Source organism: Nanorana parkeri, unplaced genomic scaffold, assembly GCF_000935625.1.
Source record: "Nanorana parkeri isolate BGI_ZX_2015 unplaced genomic scaffold, ASM93562v1 scaffold664, whole genome shotgun sequence".
Classification (NCBI taxonomy): domain Eukaryota; kingdom Metazoa; phylum Chordata; class Amphibia; order Anura; family Dicroglossidae; genus Nanorana; species Nanorana parkeri.
The window spans coordinates 133,362-158,127 of NW_017306932.1; the positions used below are offsets into that span (position 1 = coordinate 133,362).

General features: G+C 41.7%; 1 protein-coding gene across 1 annotated transcript in view; it reads left to right on the top strand.

The window, feature by feature from the left end:
• Positions 1 to 5,299: 5,299 nt before the first annotated feature.
• Positions 5,300 to 24,766, top strand: part of KIAA1462 (KIAA1462 ortholog) — a 29,293-nt gene continuing 9,826 nt past the window's right edge. The window contains exon 1 of the mRNA XM_018563433.1: positions 5,300 to 5,657. Coding sequence (XP_018418935.1) covers positions 5,359 to 5,657 — 299 coding nt within the window. The 5' untranslated portion in view covers positions 5,300 to 5,358. The remainder of the gene's footprint in view (positions 5,658 to 24,766) is intronic.

Consider the following 24,766-nt stretch of genomic DNA (forward strand, 5'->3'; position numbering starts at 1 on the left):
TACAGCAGCACTCAGACCGGGAGATCGAAGGATAGCACTATATGCCAATCAGGCTCTACTACACCAGCATGTGAACATGCTGATTGGAGGAGACAGCAAAAGTAATATAACATCAATCTATTGCTGCCCCTTAACTGTTCAATCCCAGTCTGGGGGCGAGGAGGTTGCTCTTATTGCAAAAAAAAAAATTGTCAGGTTCCCAGCCTGGCTGTGCTGCCTGGTAGATGTGAAAGTCCTTTGGCGGGTAAAATAATTCCCATATGTGTATTCTCATACTTTATTTAGTTGTTTGCTGGAGTTCAGCTTTAACTAGACTGCAAACACAAGCTACTTTTCCATCCTAAACCAAGGTCAAAGGTGGGTAATACTTATTTGCTTCCAGACTCTGTTCAGCGGCCAGCAATAGAGCACAGCCATGATAAGAGGGAGGGGAATCACATGGTTGCAGTCAAATGGGTGGAGATTGTGTTCAGGTACCCCCACTATCTGGCTGGCTTTGCTTGCATGTAGCCTTTGACAGCAGCTACTAGAACATGAGTGGCAGATCAAAGATGATTGTCCAGATAGAATTGATCTGTCAAGTGTGTTCAATGAAAAACCCAATGCGTCTCAGATGTTCAGGTCCCCTCCCCCCTTCCCCTTTTATGATATCCTATAGGTATAAAGATTTAGTACAGTCTGGACTGTACTTGGAATAATTTACAGGAGAATGATTATGGCCCTTCAAATTCTGCTCTCAGCCTTCGTCATGGCAGCCTTACCAAGGCAAAAAGTCTAATGGTCCATGAGTCCAAATTCTTGTGATATCAGTATGAGTTTATAACAGCGTTGTCCTATTCTGAACTAATACTAATATTAAAAGAATTTGGACTTTTTGACTATTTGTTTTTGGTACTTTCATTAGACTTTTCACCAATTCATCCTCAACTCTGGGTCCCCTTTTTTAAAGTGCTATCCCATTGTCTGAAAAGCAGCCTTACCAAAACCACTGCACCCTGTTATAATCTCACTCAGTTCCTGAAAATTTGAACATAACGCCTTGTTTTTAAGGACTGTGAGCGCACCTCCTGCAATAGGTATATTGGTTCACCTGCTGTTCTACATAACATTCTCTGGACTTCGGCAAACTTCTCTCATATTGATTGAATGCATATGATCTTTTGGTGTCTATATTTGGATTCCTGGGATATAATACCTTGGAAGTTTGCTTGTTGGGGCTGACTGACTCATTTTCACCATCTACTGCCCTAAGGTCTATGGTTTAGAGTGATACCTTTCTATGTGAGGAAGGTTGTTCTCCTAAATTGGAAAGCGAAGCCCACTCCTAAACTCACCCAATTAGTGGAAATAAATGATCTACTGCCCAAACTCAAAATGATTTATAATAGTAGAGTGTGACCCTATCTGACAGACCTTCTTGGTGATTGGCCCACCCTCTGTCTTAAATCAGCAACGCTTATTCATCTTGCTTCATTGCAAAAGTTATCATCGGAACAGCATTAAAGAGGAACTTTACCCTTATCTTTGAAATGATAATAACTACACCTTTAGAAATGTTTAGTAAATACAATCTACAAACAGATGCCCATAGATATTTGCAGACTTTTTATTTCTTGCCTACATTATTTTACTTTTCCTCCCCATTCTTCTGACAGTGGCCATTTTTACTAAGGGCAGGTTACTAGATCTCCCTTTACTTCCTGACCATGCATATCATCTCAGGGGAGGAAAATACCTTTCACTGAGATCTCATGAGATTACAGATGAGACTTCCCAGCAATGCTCTGCTGATGTAACCTTCCCAGGATGCAATGCTTTGGCACATTACATCATTTGTGCCAAAGAGGACCAGGAAGTAGAAAAACAATAATTGTAAGTAAAAGAAAAATATGTTTGTTTAACTAATGAATGTAAGATTATTTCACATCAGCATGGTGAGCTGCATGCTGATGTGATTTTTAGTGAAAGGGGGTAAAGTAGACGTGTGCGCACATGTCTAGGGTAAAGGACCACTTTAAGATGACTAGGTATCAATGTGTGAATAGATGTGTGTGTTGGTGTCTTTGTTGTGCTTTGCTGAGATAAGTTGTTTTTCATAATGGAAAACAAAACAAAAAATGACCGAGAGCAGACTTTGCAGGACCAACATGTGTGAACTCCCAAACCCCTTTCCTGTTTTATTGAACACACTTGATGAAAATATCATATTACAGGAATGGCTGTTTAGCGGAGAACATATCATATGAGTTCAGGCCGAGCTCAGACATGGATCAGGAGGCAGTTGACACTCCTAGAGATGTAGGATTAGTTAATGGCACACTAGCTTTATGTGTAAAGTACATTTGTAGCTTGTGGAGATGCAGATGGAACTGGAGCTGCCTGAACAATCAAAGAAAAGGTTTTGGAGGCCTTTAAGCCTCTTGTAAACAGAATATAATTTCCCCTTACTTTTTTTGGGAGGGGACAAGACACCTTACTCACAAAGTGATACAAGTGTACTCAAAAATTCCTACATGATGTAAAGGTTGCTGGAAGTCATGCTAAAGTAAAGACAAGGATCTTGCACACCAAACGTCTCCTCTCCCCTTCATTGTAACCCCGTGTGAAATCTTGACCTTCTGCCCTGGCTCTCATCTACTTAACAAGATAATTTAATGTGATGCAGCAATCCATCATCTGATCAGCTTCAATCCTCACTTTGCCTTCACTATTTCACTTCAACTCATATTTTTCTAATTGCAGGAGCTCTCTGACAACACACCCATTGCAGCTTGTAACACCAATGGAATTAGAGTTTTTTATAATGTTTCATTCAATTGTATGCCTTGGACACATAGCTCTGCCCTCACATATATCTAACAGGAAAGTGTATGATCAGCTAGCACATATTTTAGTTTTTTTTGGAGGTCTTTATTTATTATTGGTGTTTATATATCAACGACAATTTGCGCAGTGCTTTACATAGAGCACATTCACATCAGTCCCTGCCCTTAAGGAGCTTACAATCTAAGGTCCCTATTTCATATGCATACATACAGGGACAATTAACCTACCAGCATGTCTTTGGAGTGTGGGAGGAAACGAGTACCTGAAGGAAACCCACACAAGCTCAGGGAGAACATGCAAACTCCTTGCAGATAGTGTCCAGACAGGGATGCAAAAAAAGCTAAGGGTAAAAATAATCTCTAACTCTATTCAAAAGTAAAAATATTTTGGCTTCAATTCTACTTTAATTCCAAAAGTTGTTTTAGCTGTGTTAGTCTGAAGCTTTTAATAAAGTGGAACTAAACTAAAAAAGATTAAAAATGCTGGAGAGAAGAGTTTTCTTTACAGAAGAGACATGCAAATTCTCTTCTGCCAACACAATGCTTCTTCTTGCTTCTAGCAGTTTTTTATTTAGGGGGTTATTCACTAAAGAGCCGAAGGATATAACCGAATGTTCGAATAATCCTTCAGCTCGGTTCGGCTGCGGAAAGCCTTTGGTTCAACCAAACCGAAGGGCTGCTTTACAGGCTATTCATAATAGCCCTACGGCAGCCGAAGGCATATGGTTCACCCCGGCTGAGCTGAAGACACAGCCGAAGCGGGGAGAACGGTCCGCCGTAGATATGTAAACCCAAACAATGAACATCCCTTTTGGTCTGGTAAACAAACCGACTCTCTGCAAATTGTTAAACAATATAATAATTTTTTTTTAAACAGCGCGGGGTCCTCCTCCCAAACCATACCAGACCCTTCAGGTCTGGTAGGAATGTTAGAGGGGGACCCCAACGCCCCTAAAATGGCAAACTAGACCCTTAATTCAAGCACTGGCCTGGCAGGGCAGGAATGGGGAGGACCAGCGAGCGCCCTTTCCTGCACCATACCAGGCCACATGCCCTCAGCATTGGGAGGGTGCTTTTCCAGACCCTCTGGAAACGTGACTTATCCCAATGCTGATAAGGACAAGGTCCTCTTCCCCACAACCCTGGCTCGCTAGTTGTTGGGGTCTGCGGGCAGGGGGGCTCATCTGCCTCTGGGTACCCCCTTTCATAAAGGGGGCACCCAGATGCCGCACCCCCCTTCTGAATGAGTAAGGGGTAGTTGTTACATCTACTCGTTCACCAAAGGGTTAAATCAAAAGTAGATAAACACACCACACTTTTGAAAAAATCCTCTAATTCAACAAAAAACACAAATACAGTTTTTGACAATTCCTTTATTAGTAAAAAAAAATAAAAAAAATTGTCCAACAATATAATCCATGGTCAGTCACGTCGTCCAGCGTTGTAATCCAGCGTCATGATCAACGATGCCTACTGACTCAAAAACAAAACAATCAACTCAAAAATCAAAACAAAAAAGTCTCACTGCCCGACAACCCAACCGCTACCGACAAATTCCCAATGCAAATGACAGCTCTGGCCTGAATGTAAACAAAAGGGCGGGGCTAATGCCATGATGTCACGAGACTTGCACCACCTATTTTTTTCATGCCATTTCAGGTCAGTGAGCTGTCATGGCATAAAAACAAATGGGCGGTGCTAGTCTTGACGCCACGACTGGCTTTGCACATTTGTTTACATCCGGCTCGGAGCTGTCATTTGCGGTTCATCAGGAAAAGGATGGCCATAATGGACTACAATCTCATGTTTAGTTTACTAATTTGTATTGGGATTGTAGTCCATCACAGGAGTGAGCTTGGAGCGGTGACTACTTTACAACATGCACACAGGGACCATATGGAACAAAAGTAGCCACCCTCCAGAAGGAAGGACAGTGTCGGCACCAATTCAGAGATGATTTGAAGATCTACAGCCGAGTGATACACAAATAAGATACATTTCTGTTAATAGTTAAGGTACTAGAATGTATTTTTAAGATTAGTGTCACTTTAAGTTTATTTAAACCAAAAGTACAATCTGGCTTTGACTCTGGTCTGTGGTCAGCTTTGGTCTCATTGCAATACAAAAGCTCAGCGTCCACCACATGCAACTCTTGTGTCACCCTATGTTATCCTTGTATTGATTATTTTAGACATTTACCATTTCCTAAACTGTTTCCTGGTTCTAAAGCACCTTCTAAAATAAGCAGAGTCAGCAGCCTAATCTCATCCCTGCTGCGGCTGGCCATACAGGCCCTTTTCTTGGCTGGATCCTCACATTAGTCATCAAAGCATCTGCATATAATTTAACATTAGGTAACTTAACAAAGTCTGTCATGATAAAAAAAAAAAAAAGTCTGCAGAGTGCTGGATTCTTAAACCAGAATGTAACACGTGCTGAGTGATATTTATTTTACTCTTTTTCCTTTCAGTGATGAAAGACCCTTTGAAAGTAAGGTTTGCCCCGGCATAGCAGTTCCTCCAGGAAACACAGCATGTTCAGCGTGGAGGACCTCCTAGTTTCTCATGGGTATAAAGTGTCCAAGAGCACTCTCGCCTCATATCAGCACAGGACTGACGGCTACCAGCACGAAGCAACAGACAGCAGGTCTGGCAATGGGATCTTGAATGGTTTTCAGCTTGACTCGGAGCTTGTTGCTGCAAACTCCACACAGACCAAGGGCCTCTTCAGTGACCATGAAAAAAATTGTGTGAACAAGAGAAGACAGATCTCTGCTGCAGGCTATCCCAGGAGCAATCAGTCCTCGGACTCATGTCATACATCAGAAGCGGGGTATGTGCATAACCTACATTTCCCATCGCATGGTAAAACAATGCGCCACTGTGCTGCCCTCCTCTTGTGTTAGCATTTTTGTCATTTTTCATGCTAACTCTTTTTTTTGCAGAGGGTGCTATATTTAGCAAGGCAACACCGTGAATGTGCATATTAAACTATCGGAAGGGTTTACAGTCCTGGAATCGAATCTGCTAATTTATATGCGTCAGATTAATTTCAGGCTGCTTAGATTAGAGATGATTCTGTCAAATAAATACCTAATACAAGATATCGGAGAATGTTTCCTGAATAATTTTCCGTATGGGACTTTTTTGTAAAATTTAATGAAATTTAGGTTATTAGGTTTTCGGGTATGCCTGATGAGTATAGAAACATTTGTCCTTTCCTGTTTTTATCAAATAAATAACTACAACAACTTAAACGAGACATCGGAGAATGTTTCCGGAATAATATTTCTTTTTGCAGTGACCGTATGGGGATTTTTGGTAAAATGTAATGAAATTTAGGTTCTTAGGTGCCGGGTCTGTCTGATGAGAATAGAGACATCTATCCTTTCTTGTTGTTTCTATAACATAAATAACTATAACAAGAAGCTGGAGAATGTTTTCTGAATAATTTTCTTTTCGCAGTGACCTTATGGGAATTCTTTTTTAAATGTAAGGATATTTAGGTTATTAGGTTTCGGTTGTGCCTGATGAGTATGGAGACATCTGTCCTTTCCTGTTGATTCTGTAAAATAAATAAAACAAGACATCAGAGAATATTTTCTTAATAATTCCTTTTTGTAGTGAGTGCATGTGATTTTTTTTTAGTAAATTCAATAACATGTAGTTTCCTAGGTGTCGGGTATGCCGGACAAATATAGAGACATCTGTCCTTTCCTTTTCATTCTATAAAATAAATAACTAAAACAAAACATTGGAGAACAAGATGAATTCCAGGCAGAAATAAAAGACACATATGAATTACTCTCTGTATTCATCATTAAATGTATTTTTAAGTGCAAGTACCTACATTTGACCTGGTATCAGCCTCTTACAGTCCTTGTAGAACAGAGCTGGAGTATGAGATAAGAGAGCAGCACAAAGAGCCAATCAGTTCATGTGCTAACAAGGAGCGAGCTGATAGGAGGAGAAAGCAAAATGACAGAGACCTGAGCTAACCACTGTACTGCTTCTTCATTTACAGTTCAGCGATAGATTGGGTGGACCCAGGACAACCTGGGCTCAGGGGAAGTGGGTTGAATGATGCTGCCCATCAGACTGAGGACATCTAGTGGCAGTAAAAGGCACTGTGGGGAAAATCTCTGGCTTGAAGGTGAATTTTGCCGCAAAAGCTGCATTTGTTATTTCATCTGTTAATGGGCTAATCATTTTTATCTTGTTGGTTTTGGCTGGAGTTCTGCTTTAATAATTCCCTTAAATAAATTAAGCTTAAATTGACACTAAACTCAGGAGTTACATCTTAAAAATACATTCAAGTACCTTAACTATTATCAAAAATGTATCTTATTTGTATATCACTCGGCTGTAGATCCTTAAATCATCTCTGAATTGGTGCTGACACTGTCCTTCCTTCTGGAGGGGGGCTACTTTTGTTCCCCATGGTCCCTGTGTGTGTTGTAAAGTAGTCACCACTCCAAGCTGAGTGATACACAAATAAGGTCCAGTATTGTGAATAGTTCGGGTACCTGAATGCATTTTTAGGATTTAGCTTCTGAGTTTAGTGTCATTTTAAGTTCTTAAACGCTGGGTAGGCCTGACAAGTTGTCCTCCCTTTCCATGGCTGCAGAAGCAGCAAATCTGCCACCACTTTTGACCCAGACTGGGGCGATCTTTGACAGCGGCACCAGACCAGTGCATGCTAGGGAGTTTGCCCTTTTCTATGGAGAAAAGGAACAATGATCACAGCAATTTCCCAACGTGCTAGAACATTTCTGAAGGTAGAAATATGTCTGGATTTGACCAAATATTGTAAATCTACCTCCCTTATCACATGTGGGCTTAGACAGTAAAGTAGCATGAAGAGCAGTAATGATGTGCAAAGTGCGGTGGCCTATAGCAACCAATCTGCTTTCACTTTACTGTAGTATCCGTGGTGAATAAATAATCTCTGATGGTTTACTCTGAGTAACTGCACCTTGTGCATCACTACTGCTCCTCGCACTGCTGTGCCTCAATAAACCTGACCCTAGGCAAAAAGAAGCACTTAATCCTTGCAGTGCAAGGGTAGCCCCACTGCAAGGGTTGATAAAGTTTTTTACCCAGAGTTGTTCTTTAATGTTCTTAAAAATTACTTTGCTATTTCAATCTAAAGCCGCTGTAATTTTCTAAAACCGTTCAAAAAATTCAATGCAATATGGCAACCTGGAGGTGTTCTGTACACCGTTTGTGTATGGAATGTCCCAAGAAATTTCACTTCCTGCTTATGTGATTGGCTCTCAGATTTTCCCAGAAGTCTACACTAAGACTTCTACGCAAAATAAGATAAATAAGATAAGTCAAATTTTAAGCATGGATAGAAATTTCCTTTTTGGTGAGATAGTCCCTAAAGGCCCGTTCACATCAGACATAAGAATCGGGCCAGAATGCACTGTTGTGGGGCGGAAGGGGGCACAGGAACGTGTGGCACATCAATGCCTGCATTCCGATCAGAAAAAATAATGCTTACAGCATTTTTTCAGACCGGAGCGCAGGCATTGATGTGCCTTGCGTTCCCGTGCTGCTCGTCGCATTGCAGCCGGAGGGCATAGCTACAGTGCCATTGAGTTCAATAGGCTGCCACACCCCTCCTGCCCCACAACAAAGTGAGCTGACCAAAATGCGTTCCAGTGCGTTCCGGCCCGATTCTGGTGTCTTACCGGGCCCTAAGGGATAGATACTCTAAAGGGATGCAAACACTGCACTTTTCCTCATTAGAACACTGAGGTTTCACCAGGTGGTTATAATGAACCTGACCCTGCCATTCAGGAATCAGTCTAGGACAGACAGCTATTTCTTCAGAACAGTAAAAGGAAGAAATCTGCAACAAAGTTTGTTAAAATCCTTGATTTGGGTCACAGATGAACTTTACACCACCCCTATCAGTTTAGAATATTGCGATCAATTCTATCTATTGACACTCACTTGCTTAAGGTGACTGTGGTTTGATATCAACTTGAACTCATCCATTGACAGTTGCATTTGACCTGCAGTTGACCTTGCTATGACCTGCAGTTGACCTCGCTATGACCTGCATTTGACCTGCTTCAAGCAAGTTTTGCATTTCCATAGACTTGTATTGAAATGCCAAACCCGTTTGACGTGAACAAATGTACATTGAGACAGGACCTAAAAATGATCACTAAGCAGCAAATATGGAAAGCTGACACCTAGCTATACCTGGATGTATGATTATGCACCTTGCAGGTAAAGCCCTGAAATCTGGGGTAAGTTTGGCCCATCCCTCTATTGCTGGCAAGTGAGGCCACCTGTCATAGTTATGATGTGAGTGAGCGTAGACCCAAACCCTGGAGCACAGTAGCTAATCACTCATTTTATTCAGAGCCCCGAAGTGCCCTGCAAGGTATATAGACCTGCATATATGCAGCATTCTATGTACCTGCTTTCCATATCTGATGTCCGTGCGATACAAGCACAGGGTCAATAACAGGGTTATTCACAAAAGGGTTATTCAGAGTTCGGAGAAGGCAGGAGAAGTGAACAATCTAGGACAACATAGTTGAGCTGGAAAGTGAGTTGAATTGGAGAATTTTTCCAAATCAGCTATTTTGGGCTAGATTGTTCACTTCTCCTGCCTTCTCCAAACTCGTCACCCTTTTATGAATAAGCCTGTCAGTGTTTAGATTTTTACCTCCAGTACCCTAGCTGGGAGGATTTTTCTTACTTCCTGTCTTGTCACAGGGACAGGAAGTAAGATATATTGATACACATATGACAATAAAATCTTATTTTAGAAGAATGGAGAAAACTTAAAAGTCAGGTTTTTTTTTTTTACCATCAGTTCCCCCATTTAGGAGAATCCTCTTATACCTTATGTGTGGTCACCAGGATAAAACATGAGAAATCTCCCCAACAAAGATACCGAAAACATAAAAATTACAGAGTAAAACCTCTCCCATACTAATTTCTGCTACAGTCCAGTTTCAAATAAATATGCAATTTTTATAGAAAATTAGGTAACTAGCCCACATCAGCGCTAATGTATCCCTGGAAATAATTTTCACATGTTGCCGACTTTTCTGTTCTATGTCCAAATAAAGGGCGTTTGAGTCCATCTCTCTGATGGATGTAGGGATTGGGGGAGCCAAGCATTACCTTTTTGGTTGGCTGCCTACCTGTGCATTGCCATTGTGCCATCTGTTTCACCAAGATGCATTCTCAATGCCACTGTGCATTGCTGCGCATTAAAAATGAGCTGTAGGTGAATTTTGTAATGCATTGTGGTGCGTTTTGCAGCCTATTTAGAATGAACTGGTTGCCGTACCGCAATGTACATTAGCACTTGTGCGTTACCGCAACCCACCACAATGCTTAGATGTTAAGGGTCCTCATCATTTATTTATGCCTGCTTACTGGAAGGTGTTATTAGTGTGATGGTCCAAAACAACAAGCAGTGTGGCCAGTATCTGTAAAGTCCTAGACCAGCAGTACTTCGGCCCGCCAGTTGTGGGGAAACTACAAATTCTATCATGCCTCTGGAAGCCATGCCTGTGGCTGTCAGAGTTTTGCAATGCCTAATGGGATTTGTAGTTTCACCATTGCTACAGGGCCAATATGTTGGCTACCTCTGTCCTAGACTGTCCAAATAGAAGCAACAATCCTTTGGCAGTTCACATGTTTATATTTTTGTTTTACTTGTTTGCCTGTTGTTCTCCTTAAAATAAAAAAAAATTACACAGACACTACCCTAAAAAGAAAGCAGCTTTCTACATACCCCCCCCCCATCAGCCCATTTGCTAAGACTTAGCCGAGCTGATCCAATTCAATCCTTTGACAGCTCCAATACTGTGTTCCTCTGCTGGCTGCTGTCATTCCTTCTGCTGAAAATAGTTAGTGCAGGACTTAAAGTGGAACTACAACCTCCTATCCTTTGCACCCAAGGGAGGTGCCATCTTGGCCTCTATTTGGTTGCAGTCACCATGGTCCGATCAGCTATGACACCAGCCATTTGAGGCCTTGAAAGTTTAGCCGAGAGCTGAAAGAAGCACATTGGCAACCTTGACAGTTAGCATGCTTTAAAAGCAACTGTTTTGGGAGATGTTCAATTGGAGGGTAAAATTCCTCTTTAATAGTGATACTGTATAGGGGCTGGCAGGAGGAACCACAGCAGCCTGTGGTGGACACGCTTTTCCACACACCTAGTACAGAATCGGCATTGGGACCTCTTCTATAAAGTGAATTATTAGCAAACAGGGTGCTGGACAGGTATGTATAAAGCTGCTTTCTTTTCTAGGTAGTGTCTGTGTAATTTTGTTGCCCCCCTGACATGGGCACTTTAATGATACACCTCAGATTTCAGCTTACGACAACCCAAGCAGGGTGTCTGTGTACATTCAACACCACAGTAGCCATTGCAGACTGTGTGAGTCAAGTAAAGCTAGCTAAATGCAATCATGTTAATCGGTATAGCAGCTAGGAACTGAATATTCCAAACTTCAAAATACGGGCTTTAAGGGCCCATTCACACCAACATTGGAAGGTAATCAATCGTAAGTTGACTTGCGATTGTACATTCTAATTTACTCCCAATCCGTTGTGTTGCGATCTGTTTTTTAACGGATGTTAGCACTAAGGCACCAAAAAATGAATGGATGTGAATGGGGCTAGTTGACACTGCTGCATTGCTTTACGTTGCACTGAAAAAAAGGTAGTGCATGTTCTTTTTTTTCAGTGCAACGCAACGGAATGGAGCGGTGTGAACTGGTCCCATTCATTTTTTAAGTTACTCTCCGTTGGCATCCATTGAAAACCAGATTGCAATGGACCTAGTGTGAATGGTTCTTAGAGAACACATTTCATTTAAAAAGAATTCTACTAAGAAATATGGGTGAGCACACATCGCTCACGAACATCCAAGATATATACATTTGGGGGAATTTATCAAAACTGTAGCATAGGGAATCTGGAGTAGTTGCTCATGGCAACCAATCAGCATCTCTCTTCAGTTTGTTCAGGTAAGATTTGAAAATGAGACAGAGAAAAGCTGATTGGTTGCAGTGCAAATCTGTTCCAGATTTTGTCTGCTCCAGTTTTGATAAATTCCCCCCAATATGTTTGCATGCCTCATACCTGAGGGCCGGTTCACACCATATGCGTTCGGGCTGGCCATTTTTTTCCAGAGCAGCCTGAACGCAAGACAAGGCAATTTTTCATGAATGGGCTCGGTTCACAACACTGCTTAAAAAAAGTATGTCACGCAGTACTTTTTTTACGCACACCTCAGTGACACGTGGTTCAACCACATTATACCACAGTGAGTCCATAGAACTTAAAGTGACATTAAAGTCACAAATCCCCCCCCCCCATGCTGGTTTAAGGACTTACCTTAAATGATTCCTCTTGATCCGATCATCTTCTTCCTTCCACTTTTTATTCAGCAACCCTTCCAGCGCTGGTGCCGGTCTCTGATCCAGCGCAGACTGCTGTCTCTTCCTGTCCCAAGGTGTCTGTCCGCGTGCATGCTCCCGTCTGCGTGCATATAGCTCCACTGTGTCTCTCCTCTCTGCCGAAGATCTCTACTGCGCATGCGCCCACTTCATCATCCTGATGGCTGCTCGAGAAGCTTCAGATATTCAGACGGGGAAGCACAGGTAGGTTTTTACCTTTCTGGTAACTTTTTTATTTTTTAAAATGTTTTTTACATATATCTACTGCTTGCTAGCTTTTCATTAATTCTACTTTAATGAAATGTCACTTGTGACAAAGAAACAGTCTGAGGCGCCTCGATTGGGCACATCGCCACTGTCCGGTGACATGCACACCAGCAGACGTGCGGTTGAGCGCAGCTGTTGATGTGAACATACCCTGAATTATATCAAGGGGAAGTAACCTGTTATAAGCTCACTGAGGATTCATGTTTTGACTGAAATTCTTCATCAAATATTATTATATCAGGTGTCTAAATATTTTGTTTTGTCTAGTTTCTTTGTTGGTTCAGAATTTATTAACAATAAAACGTAAAGAATAATAATAAAGAATCTAGTAGCTTTCAAACATTTCTTTAAAAAACAAACAAACACAGGAAGTGTACAGGATGTAAACAGACATGGAAAAAAATGGCAGGCAGAGCACTTCCTGTCAGTCTGTCCAGGTGGCCTGTTCTGTTTATTTATTCTGATTGTGTTAGATGGCTGTAATGTGTACTCAGCGAAACATGTTACAGTGAAGATCGAAGATATATAAATATATGGCTATCAAGCATAAAAAAGGTTACACAAAAATGAAAATATTTGCTGAAGCCTGCACCTCCAATTTGGCATTTATACAGAGCAGCTAAAAACAAGCAGATATTAAAGAGAACCTTCTAGGTGAATACATTCGTGTTTATTAATAAAACTTGTATAACTGGGCGGATGCCATTCACATGGCGCTAGTGCCCCTAGATAGTGCTGGGGAGTATAAACATTTCCTATAGCATCATAAAAAGAACAGCCTATATTGCAGTGCAGAGCATTTTCCCAAGGACAGCCATGGTCAGCCAATAATAATAAGGAATGGATAGCCCATAAAAGGTTTCTATTAAAGGGTAGATTCACAGCAGCCAGTGCATGTTGAAGCTGTTGGGGAGAGCTAGAGCTGACAATTCTGCGTAGGCAGGAGTTTGTAACACATGGACTTCAGGGGTCAAGAGTTCATAACGCACAGAGTGTATGGGTCAGAAGTGTGTAACACAGAACATAGGGGTCAAAAGTGCATTGAGCAGAGAGCAGGAATCAGGAGTATGTAACATACAGAGTGCATGGGTCAGGAGTAGGTAACACATGCAACCAAGAAGTCAGGAGCAAGAAACGCATGGAGTACATTGGACATCAGTAGGTAATGCATGGAGTACAGAGGTCATGAGTAGGGGACCGTAGCCAGTAACACAGAGTTCAGTAGTAATGCAGAGTTCAAGGCTCAGTAGTAATACATGGTTCAGAGGTCTGTAGTAAGTGACTTAGAGTCCTGGAGGCAGCCATTATAGCATGGACAAAACTGGCTGTTTATGCCTGCAGTTTCCTGCTGCCGCGGATGCCGCTGGGGAGATTTGTTTCCCAGGGACAGACCTCTCAAAACGGAACTGTCCCCAGGAAATGGGGACTAATGGCAACCTTAGTATTATATAATCCAGTTTAACAAGTCAATGCCCCTCTCTGCAGTATTGTACTGTGAGTCCAGGCTGACATGGTAACCCACCCTCAGGGAGTGTGTCCATAACAGCCTAAACTCATAGGATATGAATGACATCGGCCATCATTCAACCCTGAAGAGAAAGGGTATTGGACTTCAGAGCGCTGAGTCTGCGGGAGACAGCACCATAGAGTATGTGAATATTGCAATTTTTTTTTTTTTTACAGAGCTGGGCTAGATATGCTTAAAAAAAATAACAGGAGTTCCACCATAAAGTACAAAAATGATTGTAATCAGTTGGCTATGAATCAATTTCTAGAGAATTTTGAGTTTTCTTTTAATATTTAGAAGAATGTTGTAAGATTGTCATCTGATATAGCAACCAAAGACTCACAGTTCTTAGAGCAGTGAACTTTCTGCCATCACGGAAGGTTTTTCCAACAGCTGGACTGCAGTTAGCACACAAAAGGCAAGACAGAGCCAGATTACCCATAAGGCTGCCTAGGGCCCAGGAGGTAAGGGGGGAGCCCTGCCATTAGGTGCCCCTGTAGTAAACATCTTAACCTCATAGCTACAAAAGGTCACTATGAAGCCACTTATCATGCAGCAACATGCCAAAGTTCAACAAAACAGAGAATTCAGTTGAGGATACACAGTGCTAATATCCTCTTAGTGTCGCCTGTAATATTTAACAATGTGGCCCCTGCACTAAAAATGCAGAATCCGCTTCTCTATTCACGACCCCCTCCAAAAGTCAGTTGATATACTCACTTACACCAACCTGCTCCTGCTGTGTCTAGGCAAGGGTGATGTCACTATCCTTCCAGCGAGATCCCAGGAAACACTGGGTACCCTGTATTCCTCAGCAGAAAGATTGATGTTACCCCCTGCAGTATGCAAGTTGGGTGGGGTAAGTATATTTATTTACATGTTCCCCACTGCTTTTTAAAGTTACACTGCAACTTTTTTTCTTGGGGGGGGGGGGATGTGAATAAATAAGCAAACCTTACTTGCAGTTCAAGGTCCACTTTATGTAGGCGAGCTGGTATGCATTTAAATGCATTATTGAAAACGTACCCTTGGTGGTGCTTAACGTCACTCTGTAAGGGTTAAGTGCTCATTTTTCTTCAGGGGTCGGAGAAAAGCATATTTATTTACCTGATCCCCAGGTGGTCAGCACTCTCCTCTTCTTCCCCTCTGTTCAGCCTGGAGGGAACCAGCGGGAGCAGATGATCAGGTAAGTAAATCTGCTCAACTCCAACCACCAGACAAAAATGAGCACTTAACCCCTGCAGTGTGGGGTAACCCCATCAAGGGTACTTTTTTGTTTGCCCAAAGATGGGCTTTAACACAGTTCTCTCCAAAAGACCAAAACACACAAAATCTTGAGGTAGTAGTTTGTATTTTGGCCAAAATATGCACGCTTACCACCAGCGCCCAGGGACATCATGTCTGGGGAGTCTTACACCTTTTTACATTACACAATTTACAGAGTATTAAAAAAACTGATGCCTTTTAGTAGCTTACCTGATCTGACTCCCAAACCTCACCTAGGTAGCGTGTTGATTGCTAATAGCAGCATACTATGCAATTTATAAGCCATTTGTCATGCAGCTCCATAGTGCCACTGGCTCAGGTATAACATTAAATATACTGCATTAGCACTTACTAAGACTTTCTATTTAGTACCAGCGTAGAGAGGAATCATTTGCAGGCATCCCTAGGTCACAAGTCTTATGATACATAGGTAGGAATAGATGAAAAGTGAGCAACAGAGAAGGTGGAGGAGCTCACCATCTATAATATAAGAAGATGAAAGAGATTATAATGAGGTATACAGGAACAATACAAATGGTAGGGGAATGTGTGTGTTTTTCAGCCTAGAGTTGGTATCCTGCCTAGGTCCCTGTGTGGTCTTATTCTGGCTCTGGAACAAGGACTCGGTCATAGTTGAAATCTCTGTCAGCCAAGTATATGTGAACCTCTCCTTGTGTTACTACATTGCTATTATTCCTGATTAGGGATGAGCAGCATTATTTCAGCGACTTTTATTTCATTGCCAAATTTTTGCCAAAGTTGAGGCTCTGAGCTTTGCTCAATGAGTGTCTCAGGAGAAATTTGCTTCATAAAAACATTGTTGGAGGGTATATTTAAAGTAGTTAAGTTTATTTCATTTACAGGGCTATTCACAAAAGGGTGAAGAGTTTCTAGAAGGCAGGAGAAGTGAACAATCTAGGACAACATAACTGAACTGGAAAAATTCTCCAATTCATCTCACTTTCCAGTTCAGCTATGTTTTCCTAGATTGTTCACTTCTCCTGCCTTCTACAAACTCTTCACCCTTTTATTAACTCTGTTAATCTACTTGTATTGTTGTGCACCTTTTTACTTTTTGTTGTTGTCTGCGGTTTCTTTATTTTAAAGTAAAATAAAAAAGTAATGGTTCCAGGATAGTCGAAAGCAGTTTGGTCATAACAGCACTTCAATTACCATTATTCAAGAAAGGAAAATGATCTGTTCTTTCCTTTTTTTAAATTTAACAAACATTTATTCTTTACAGATGTTGCAGACAACGTGAGATAGTTGTTTTACAAACCCTCTGTAAATTCCTAAATGGATTGAGCTAGATTTCCTCCAGCTGATATTTTTCCAGTGCTGGTTAGAGCAGGAAATACAGTATTTGTGAGTCACTTTTTAGCTCCATATTTTTCGTTTTTTTAAAAATAAATCACTCAAGTAACAGGTAGATGTTTTCCTTGGCAAATATTAATTATTAGTTCCTATGTTGAGACTTTCAGTAAAACTGATGTTTTATTTGTTACATTTCCACAGGCATTCTAATGTGAGACCAGTAATGTCAGGCCACGCAGCAGTGTACCTAGACCCCCCGCCGCTTGACTAGGTCACTAGGCCACACAGCAATGTCCCTACACACCCCCCCCGCTTGAGGCTGTTGGGGTGGTGGTTGTGCACGACGACGAGATGGGTTTTTTTTTGCGGTGCATGACAAGACCAAGGGAGTGTGCCAACACTGGTTGCCACAAGCTGGGCAGGATGCTGGCCAGAGCGTCACAGGTTGATATGAGCTCTTAGCAACCTGGGACACTCACACAGGAAAGGGGATGGCAGGCACACCTGTCCTCTGCCACCACCTGACCCAATGAGATGTCCCCTGAGGCAACCGCCTTAGGCTGGCTCATTATAGGGATAGCCATGAGGCCAGGGGTGGGCAAACTCTGGCCCTCCAGCTTTGGTGCAACTACAAATGCCATTAGGCATGGCAAGACACTGACAGACACAAGCATGATACATGATGGGATTTGCAATTGCACCACAGCTAGGGGGCCAGAGTTTGCCTACCCCTGCATTAGGCCATTGTCATTTGAAGAAAAAAAAAGTGCTGTGGGGAAAATCTCTGGATTGAAGGTGAAGTCACACCTCAGGAGTGCTGCTCACAGGTTTTAAAGTAAAATTGTGGCCAGGCTATGGACATTCAACTATTCACATATTCTTAATAAGCAGTAAAAAATGACTTTACAGACCTATGTTGTTGAGGACATCATGCTTATCTTGAGGCTTGTTTCAGAAGGTGAGCTCAGCAATGGCACCCTTCACTTTCTTCGCAGGGCAGGTTTCCTTTAACATGGCTGTACTGCTCAAATCCTTTTAACTAAAACTGACTGTATCTTAATAGTCAGGACCATGATAGGTCTCCAGTACTGTAAATTATATAAATGATGACATGCAGTAGTTATGCTGATACAATGTTATGACTAAAAAAACATAAACTAGATGTGCTGACAAGCTCATGTTTGAAAGCCACTGCACTTTGCTAACATAATGAGAACACTGTGCCTTATCATCCCACATGACTGAATGAGGCTGCAAGCCATAAGATATAGACACATATAAATCCATGTACGGTAGTATAATTCCAACATGCAATTTAACTACATGTCCCACTAAGCTCATTATAGACAACTTTAGCATTAAAGCATAGGTGCACCTAAAACACCTATTGCTGTTTTGTAAAAGAACGTACAAAAAATGAAGAAACTTGACGATGGAAAAATTATCTCTGCCAGGAGCTGTGATCACATATATAATGCCCAACATATGTCAGACTGTCGGCCCACTGTTAATGATGGGTTTCCCCACTCAGGGCAATCAGTCCAGCCATATGCGTGCCTGGGAACACCCTAGTCACACCAAGAGCAACACCGAAACTGCAACTGGGGCGCCCTGTTTTTAGTCACTAAGCCGGTGGCAAGATCACAAAGATCTCTCTGTGACCTGCTCAGCGATACAGAGCGTAGCAGCACTTGAGACTTACATTCCTCACATAACAGCCGCAGTCCTCTGTGCCTGGGAAGCTGGCATGTATACATATACTGTGTGTATATATATATATCTATATATCTATATATAGATATATCTATATATATGATTTTTTTTATTTGCATGTGTGTTTGTACTTTTGTGTGCAGAGCCTAATGCAAAAGGCTGCGCACACCTATGAGTCCAGCATATTTTAATAAAGCTTTGCATGGTGGCAAAATACCTCCCTGTCTCCAGCCGAGTCCTCCCCTCCTCTCAGGTTTTTATTGCTGGAACCTCGGAATTGGGGTGGTGGAACATTGGACTCAAAGCTTGGTGGATTCAACTGTGTTAAATGTTATAGTGTAACAGCTCTCTATTGCTTGGGTTAACTTGTATGGAAAGAATGGAGGATGAGAATGTAAAGTCATAGGGATTGGTCCAGATACAAACTTTTACTTTGAAAGGGTCTATTAACAGTTGACAGTCATTTTGATAGACCCTTTTAGTGTGAAATCTAGAAATTCACATCTTGACCAATCTCTATGGCTCTGTGGTCTCATGCTTTTATTCCATACAAGTCAGCCCTCTCGGGACCCAAATGGGGCTCCACTATGGCAGTAGAGAGCTGTCACACTATAACAATCATTTGATACATTTGAAACTGCCGCAAAGTAACAAAAAATCTTACCAAAACAGAAAAAAAAAGTTTTAGCTGGAGTTTGGCTTTAAGGCGCAAAGTATCAATGTACAAGGACTCAGCAACTAATGCTTGTAGACAATCTCCTTAGTCTTTATTGTGAGTGAAATGAAGTGATAAGTCATTTTTTAGCAGGGGCAGACAGCTTTGATAAGTATGAGGTCATGTTTCTGGTACACTTAATGTACAGTATGATTGTAACATCACATCAAGAGAATAGGAGCAGAGCAAGACTTTGCAAATGTTCTTTGTACCAGTTGTTGTAGCAGGGTTATCCAAGGTGGAGACGTCTGCCTGAGGCTACATCCGCTTTTCTTTCCTGGATAACATCCAACACACATTTTACAAGGAACATAGGTCCTCATTACTGCAGAAAATCAGCTAGAAATGGTACAGTATTACTGCTAGTCTAGGGGTCTTGTGATATCGTTAAAAGCACAAAAATGCCACCTCAGTGCTTTAGCTAGAATTCTGTTTAAGGCTTCACACCTATGAGTTGCGGCAACAACTGGCAAAGTGCTATTTTTACACTGTGAAACCTTAACGTGTGGTATGTTGTGTGGTATATTGTGCCATTCTTTGAGAATGACACCACAGTAGATAGTACTGTAGGTGCCGACAGAGACCTACACTGCAGCGCACCACTAATAAAGTGCAGGTCTGGTTTTTGTCCTGGTTTCAAGTGTTTGCAGCCCATTCTAAATGACTGGGCTACCTTAACGCGGGAAATACCGCATGTTAATGTGTATACAACGGAACAGCACAGTGTGAAGAGAGCATAAACTATGGTTCCCTGTACTGAGGGAACCACGGGGGCTACCTTTTCTAACCTCCTTTGAAGATGATAGGTGACTGGCTGTTATGCTGACCCACTACTTTAAATACCTTAATAAGTCGCTGACCTTGAAAAAGTCTGCACATCGGGAAATTCTATTGAAACAATAGAAAGGATTCAATATACAGTGGTACCTCGGTTCACGAACAATTCGGTTCGCGAACAGGAAGTTTGGCAAAATGTTGCTTCTGTTCACGAACTCCGCATCGGGTGATGAACACAACCGCAGCCATCTTCCCTGCTCTGACACATGGTCGTGGCTTCCTCTAGTCGAGATCGCGGTCTGATCCCAGTTTGATTCGGTTCACGACAAGAATCGTGGAACGAATTAAGTTCGTGAACCGAGGTGCCACTGTATCTATGAAAGTAAATATATACATATATTTGTGAAGCTGCACTGCATTTGAAAAATTAAAGCTCCATAAAGTATATATTAAACCAAAGTTATAAGATTTACCTTCTAATCTGTACAACAGGATATGCCAAGATGTTGATTAGGACCACATAAAGTATATGGAGTCAGAAATGCATACATACCTTAAAATTGCAATCTCCAAGTAGAAAAAATACATATGACCCGCAGTCAGAATATCCTTTTAAATAACCACAATGCACAAACATATATATACTGTAAATAGTGAAATCCCATTACCTCCCCCAATCTGTCCACAACATTCCAACAATCTCCAAACAAGTAGGGAACAGTTTTGCCCCCAGCAGCATTGAGAGCTCCATGACTCCCCTTATATTCCCCAATTACACTATGGCTATGAGAAGTGACATATACATGTGTAAAGTATCTTGATTGAACATTTTTAAGGAGTGTGGTACCCAAATGAATCACTAGCCTTATCTACTGTATAAATTATCCCAAACTAATGAAAATGTTTTTGGCTGAAGTTGAGCCTTCATGAAAAATGTTTCTAATATATCTGTAGAAACATATCCTCAAGAATCCTCTAAACATTCACACAATTTTTTTTCCCCCAAAGCTGGAAGCTGAACTCTTATGTTACAGGATATTCTTCCTTTATTAAAGCTGCACCTACAGGGCTCAAAAGACATACTCAGCAGGTGCAGGTTTTAGGACAGGTGGATGGGACTGCTCAAGCTTTTTCTGTAATGGTTATTGACCACTTATTCATGGCTCCATGAGAGAAGTTAGGGGGGCTTGAATACCCAGAGCAGTTTTAAAATCTTCCTAGCAAAAGGAAATGGGGAAGGAATGTATGATATACCTACAGAGGGGCCTACAAGCAACCCACCACCTACAACACCTTTGTAATATAGTTCATTTCACGGCTCTGTCACCATCACATATTGCTACTGCAAATGGCAATCCACTAAATTCTGTGTAAGAAGTTGTTTAAGAAATACATATATTGATAACCGAGTTTATGCATATTCTGCACATATAGAACAAATTTGACATGCTTGTAAGGGTTCTCCTTTAGATTCTATCTACCATCTGCTTTGCAAGGTGGTCTCCTTTTACAATTTTAATGGTCCAGTTATATGAAATGATAGAGACTGCAGCAGGAGGAAGGGGAGCTCTTGGAAGAGGGGAAAGCTCTCGTAACATCCGCAGACATCTGTTTGTTGGATTCCGTGCCAAACATTATAAACCAGTGGGTGACGCTGTGTCCTTTGCAAAATAGGTCAGTGCAGAACTGATACTTTAGGAGACTCTATTTGGAAAACCAAGGTGTCAGCTCTTGGCAGTGAATTCCCATTGTTTCAGTAGAATTATAGTGTTATGTTTAAGAGACTCTTACCTTTGAAAACAAAACAGTTATAATGCTGCCACATACCTTTCGTTGTTTTTTCCCCAAAATTCAGCAAGCTCTGATATGCATATATTGACCTTGAGAAGCAGCGTCAAGTGCTGGCCTGCCCCCTCCATCTCCTGTGGCTTACAATTTGTCCTTATGCCTGATAGACAGGCTCAGTAATCAAAAGCTAGATATTGGGGAAAGTTCTCAACTTGGTTTCCGAAACTCAATAATTGCATCTCATTAGACCACAACTCATTAAATTATGTGTCTTTAAACATGTGTGTAAAAAAATTATCTGGCAGCAAAAGGGTTAAACAGCCACACATCGGAAGCCAATCCATGCCTCTTTTTTATATTGTATTAACCAATTAGGTGTAAAATTTGGTAAAAGTCACATACTGTTGTCAGCCACATAGTCACAATTTTTTTTCCAAAACATGATATCATGGTTCCTACCTTGTCAGTGACCTGGGCAATTTTCCTAGATGCCCAGCTCTAGTTACTCCCCTGTCCCTGCTTAATTTAGTGTTGCCTATAGTAAATTGTGAGAGGCATGAACTCAAGTAATCTCAAGTTCACTAGAAGTGCACTACATCAACCGTTATTTCAAGCAGCCTACATGCTCCCACAACTGTAGACTGTAACGTTCTGCAGGTTCTTTTGGAGGAAAGTCACTAATATATTTTTGCTATTGCAATGCAAACATATTTCAACCACATGTTGTGCTGTGTGAAGAGTTTTCCATCTGTTATCCAAGACAGATACGGAAGAACCTGGTTCCTTCTATTGTAGTAAACTGAGATCATCCCCGCTGGTATCAGAGTAATCAGTTACAATGGTAATACCGTATGGCCAAAAACAAAGGTCACTATTGTACAAAACACTGGGCAAGCTAAATCCAGCTTTATATAAACTTGATTTTTCATCTGCAGTCCCCATTCTGCAAAATGCAAGTATCTATACATAGTGTTATTATAGTTGAAGATTAAACCAAAGGTGCCTACAGACATTAGTTGCATGGTCTAGCTATTGATTTGTTAATGTTCCAGCTAGCCCTGTACAAACATGCATGCTTGTTTGCAGCGGAGTAGAATGCTTTATTGACACCCCCAGCAATAACCAATAATCTTGGGAGAAAACAAAAGTGATTGGACAACAAAAATCCATCCAAGATAATCAATTCCCTATCCCAAGAATGCTTGACTAGGAGGTGTCAGGAAACACTTACAGACATGAAGGGCTGGATTGAGCAAATCTTCTCTGAGGTCTGTATGTACCTTCTAGTAATCTCTTGAATAAGAGCAGTGTCTGTTATATATACATGAGAGAATATCTCAACCTCTTAATTTCTCTAAAGGCAGATCCTGTACTGATTGGAGTGCAGGCCTGATGACGTCTTTAAGAGGGGCAGCAACAAAACCAGTCAGACACTCTAATGAACAGACAGGTTGCCACAACTGGAACTAGTGGGGATAAAAATTGGGGGACAATGAAGCAAGGTAAGTATTACTGTGTACTAGACCATCGTCTTACAAAAATGAGCTCTTCTACTGAACTTGCATGCATATGACTACATATCGTTACAGATGATGTTTTGTCTTGAAAGGGTAAGTCCACTTTCCCAGGTGAATCTGAGAAAATAGAATAGAATTAGAAGTAGAGATATGGACGGAGGTAAGCCGGTGGATGTGGTATATCTGGATTTCTCAAAGGCTTTTGATACGGTACCACACAAACGCTTGCTAAAGCGCAGCCCTGCGCCATTGATTTTGAATTTCGTTCACAAATGGCAAGCACTCTTTGGTCAGCTGGCCACGCTGACCAATGGGAACCTCTTCTGACAGCGCTGACCAACGAGAAGCGCATCTTGCTAAGAAGTGCTCCTCATTGGTGAGCGAGCTTACCAATGAGTGCTCACCATTTGTGAGCGAAATTCAAAATCCATGACGCAGGGCTGCGCTACACGGCAGTACAGGGTATGAAATGCACACCTGTATCGACGGAGGGGATGGAGAGTTTTCTGAAAGATAAGTATAGCAGGGGATGGGAGAGGGGGCCAGATAGACATAGACATTTAATTTTGGGTGGACTGATCCTTTAAATGTAAAGCAAAGTAAAAAATGTTTGTGCAGGTGTACATGACGTGTTTTGGAAAGCATTACAGAATGGAATAAAAAGTTGTGTCCCCTGCCATTTTGGCAAAATGTCAGTGGTGTGACTTTTATTCTACTGAAACTGCTTGCAGCACAAAAATCATGTATACATAACCATACTAAATCCAGACATGTTTTTTTAAATCACTAGAAGCATTTAAAAAGGGAACTTCACCCTTATCTTAGAAATGACAACAAAGGGATCTTTAGAAATGTTTAGTAATGACAATCTACAAACGGATACTTATATACAGTATAATTGCCGGCTTTTTATTTTTTGCATACTCAGTGGCATAGCCAGGGCATTGCACATATGGCCCATGCCCCGGGTGCCACTTGAAGGGGGGGTTTCCTGAGGGATAAAGAGTACCAGTAATCACAGCCATATCAGGCCTTCCCAGATACTTACAGACCTCCACTACCCTCCATCACTTCCCCCATCAGAGTCCCCCCTTACATACGAGTCCTTAGGACTCTCATGTGAAGATGTAAAGGGGGTCTAAGGGGACGCAGATATAACAGGGGACTCTGGAGACTCTGTTGTAAGGGGGAACTCTGTGGACTGTGATGTAAGGGGGGACTCTGGACACTGATTCCCCCTTTACATCAGGGTCCCCAGTGTCCCCTTTTACATCAGCTTCTGATGTAAGGAGGGACCCTGATGCAAGAAGGGACTCTGGTGACTTTGATGTAAGGTGGGGATTCTGGACACTGAGTCCCCCCATGCAGAGTCTGATGTGGGACTCTGATGTAAGGGGGGACCCTAAGGATTCTGATGAAAATGGGGACTCTGATGTAAAGGGGGACTCTGGGGAATCTGATGTAAGTGGGGACTCTGAGGAATCTGATGTAAAGGACAGCTCTGGGAAATCTGAAGTAAAGGTGGATTCTGGGTAAACTGCAGTATGGGGGGACTCTGATATAAAGGGGAACTCTGAGGACTCTGATGTAAAGAGAGAGTCTCTGATGTAAGGGGAGACTATGATGTGAGTTGAA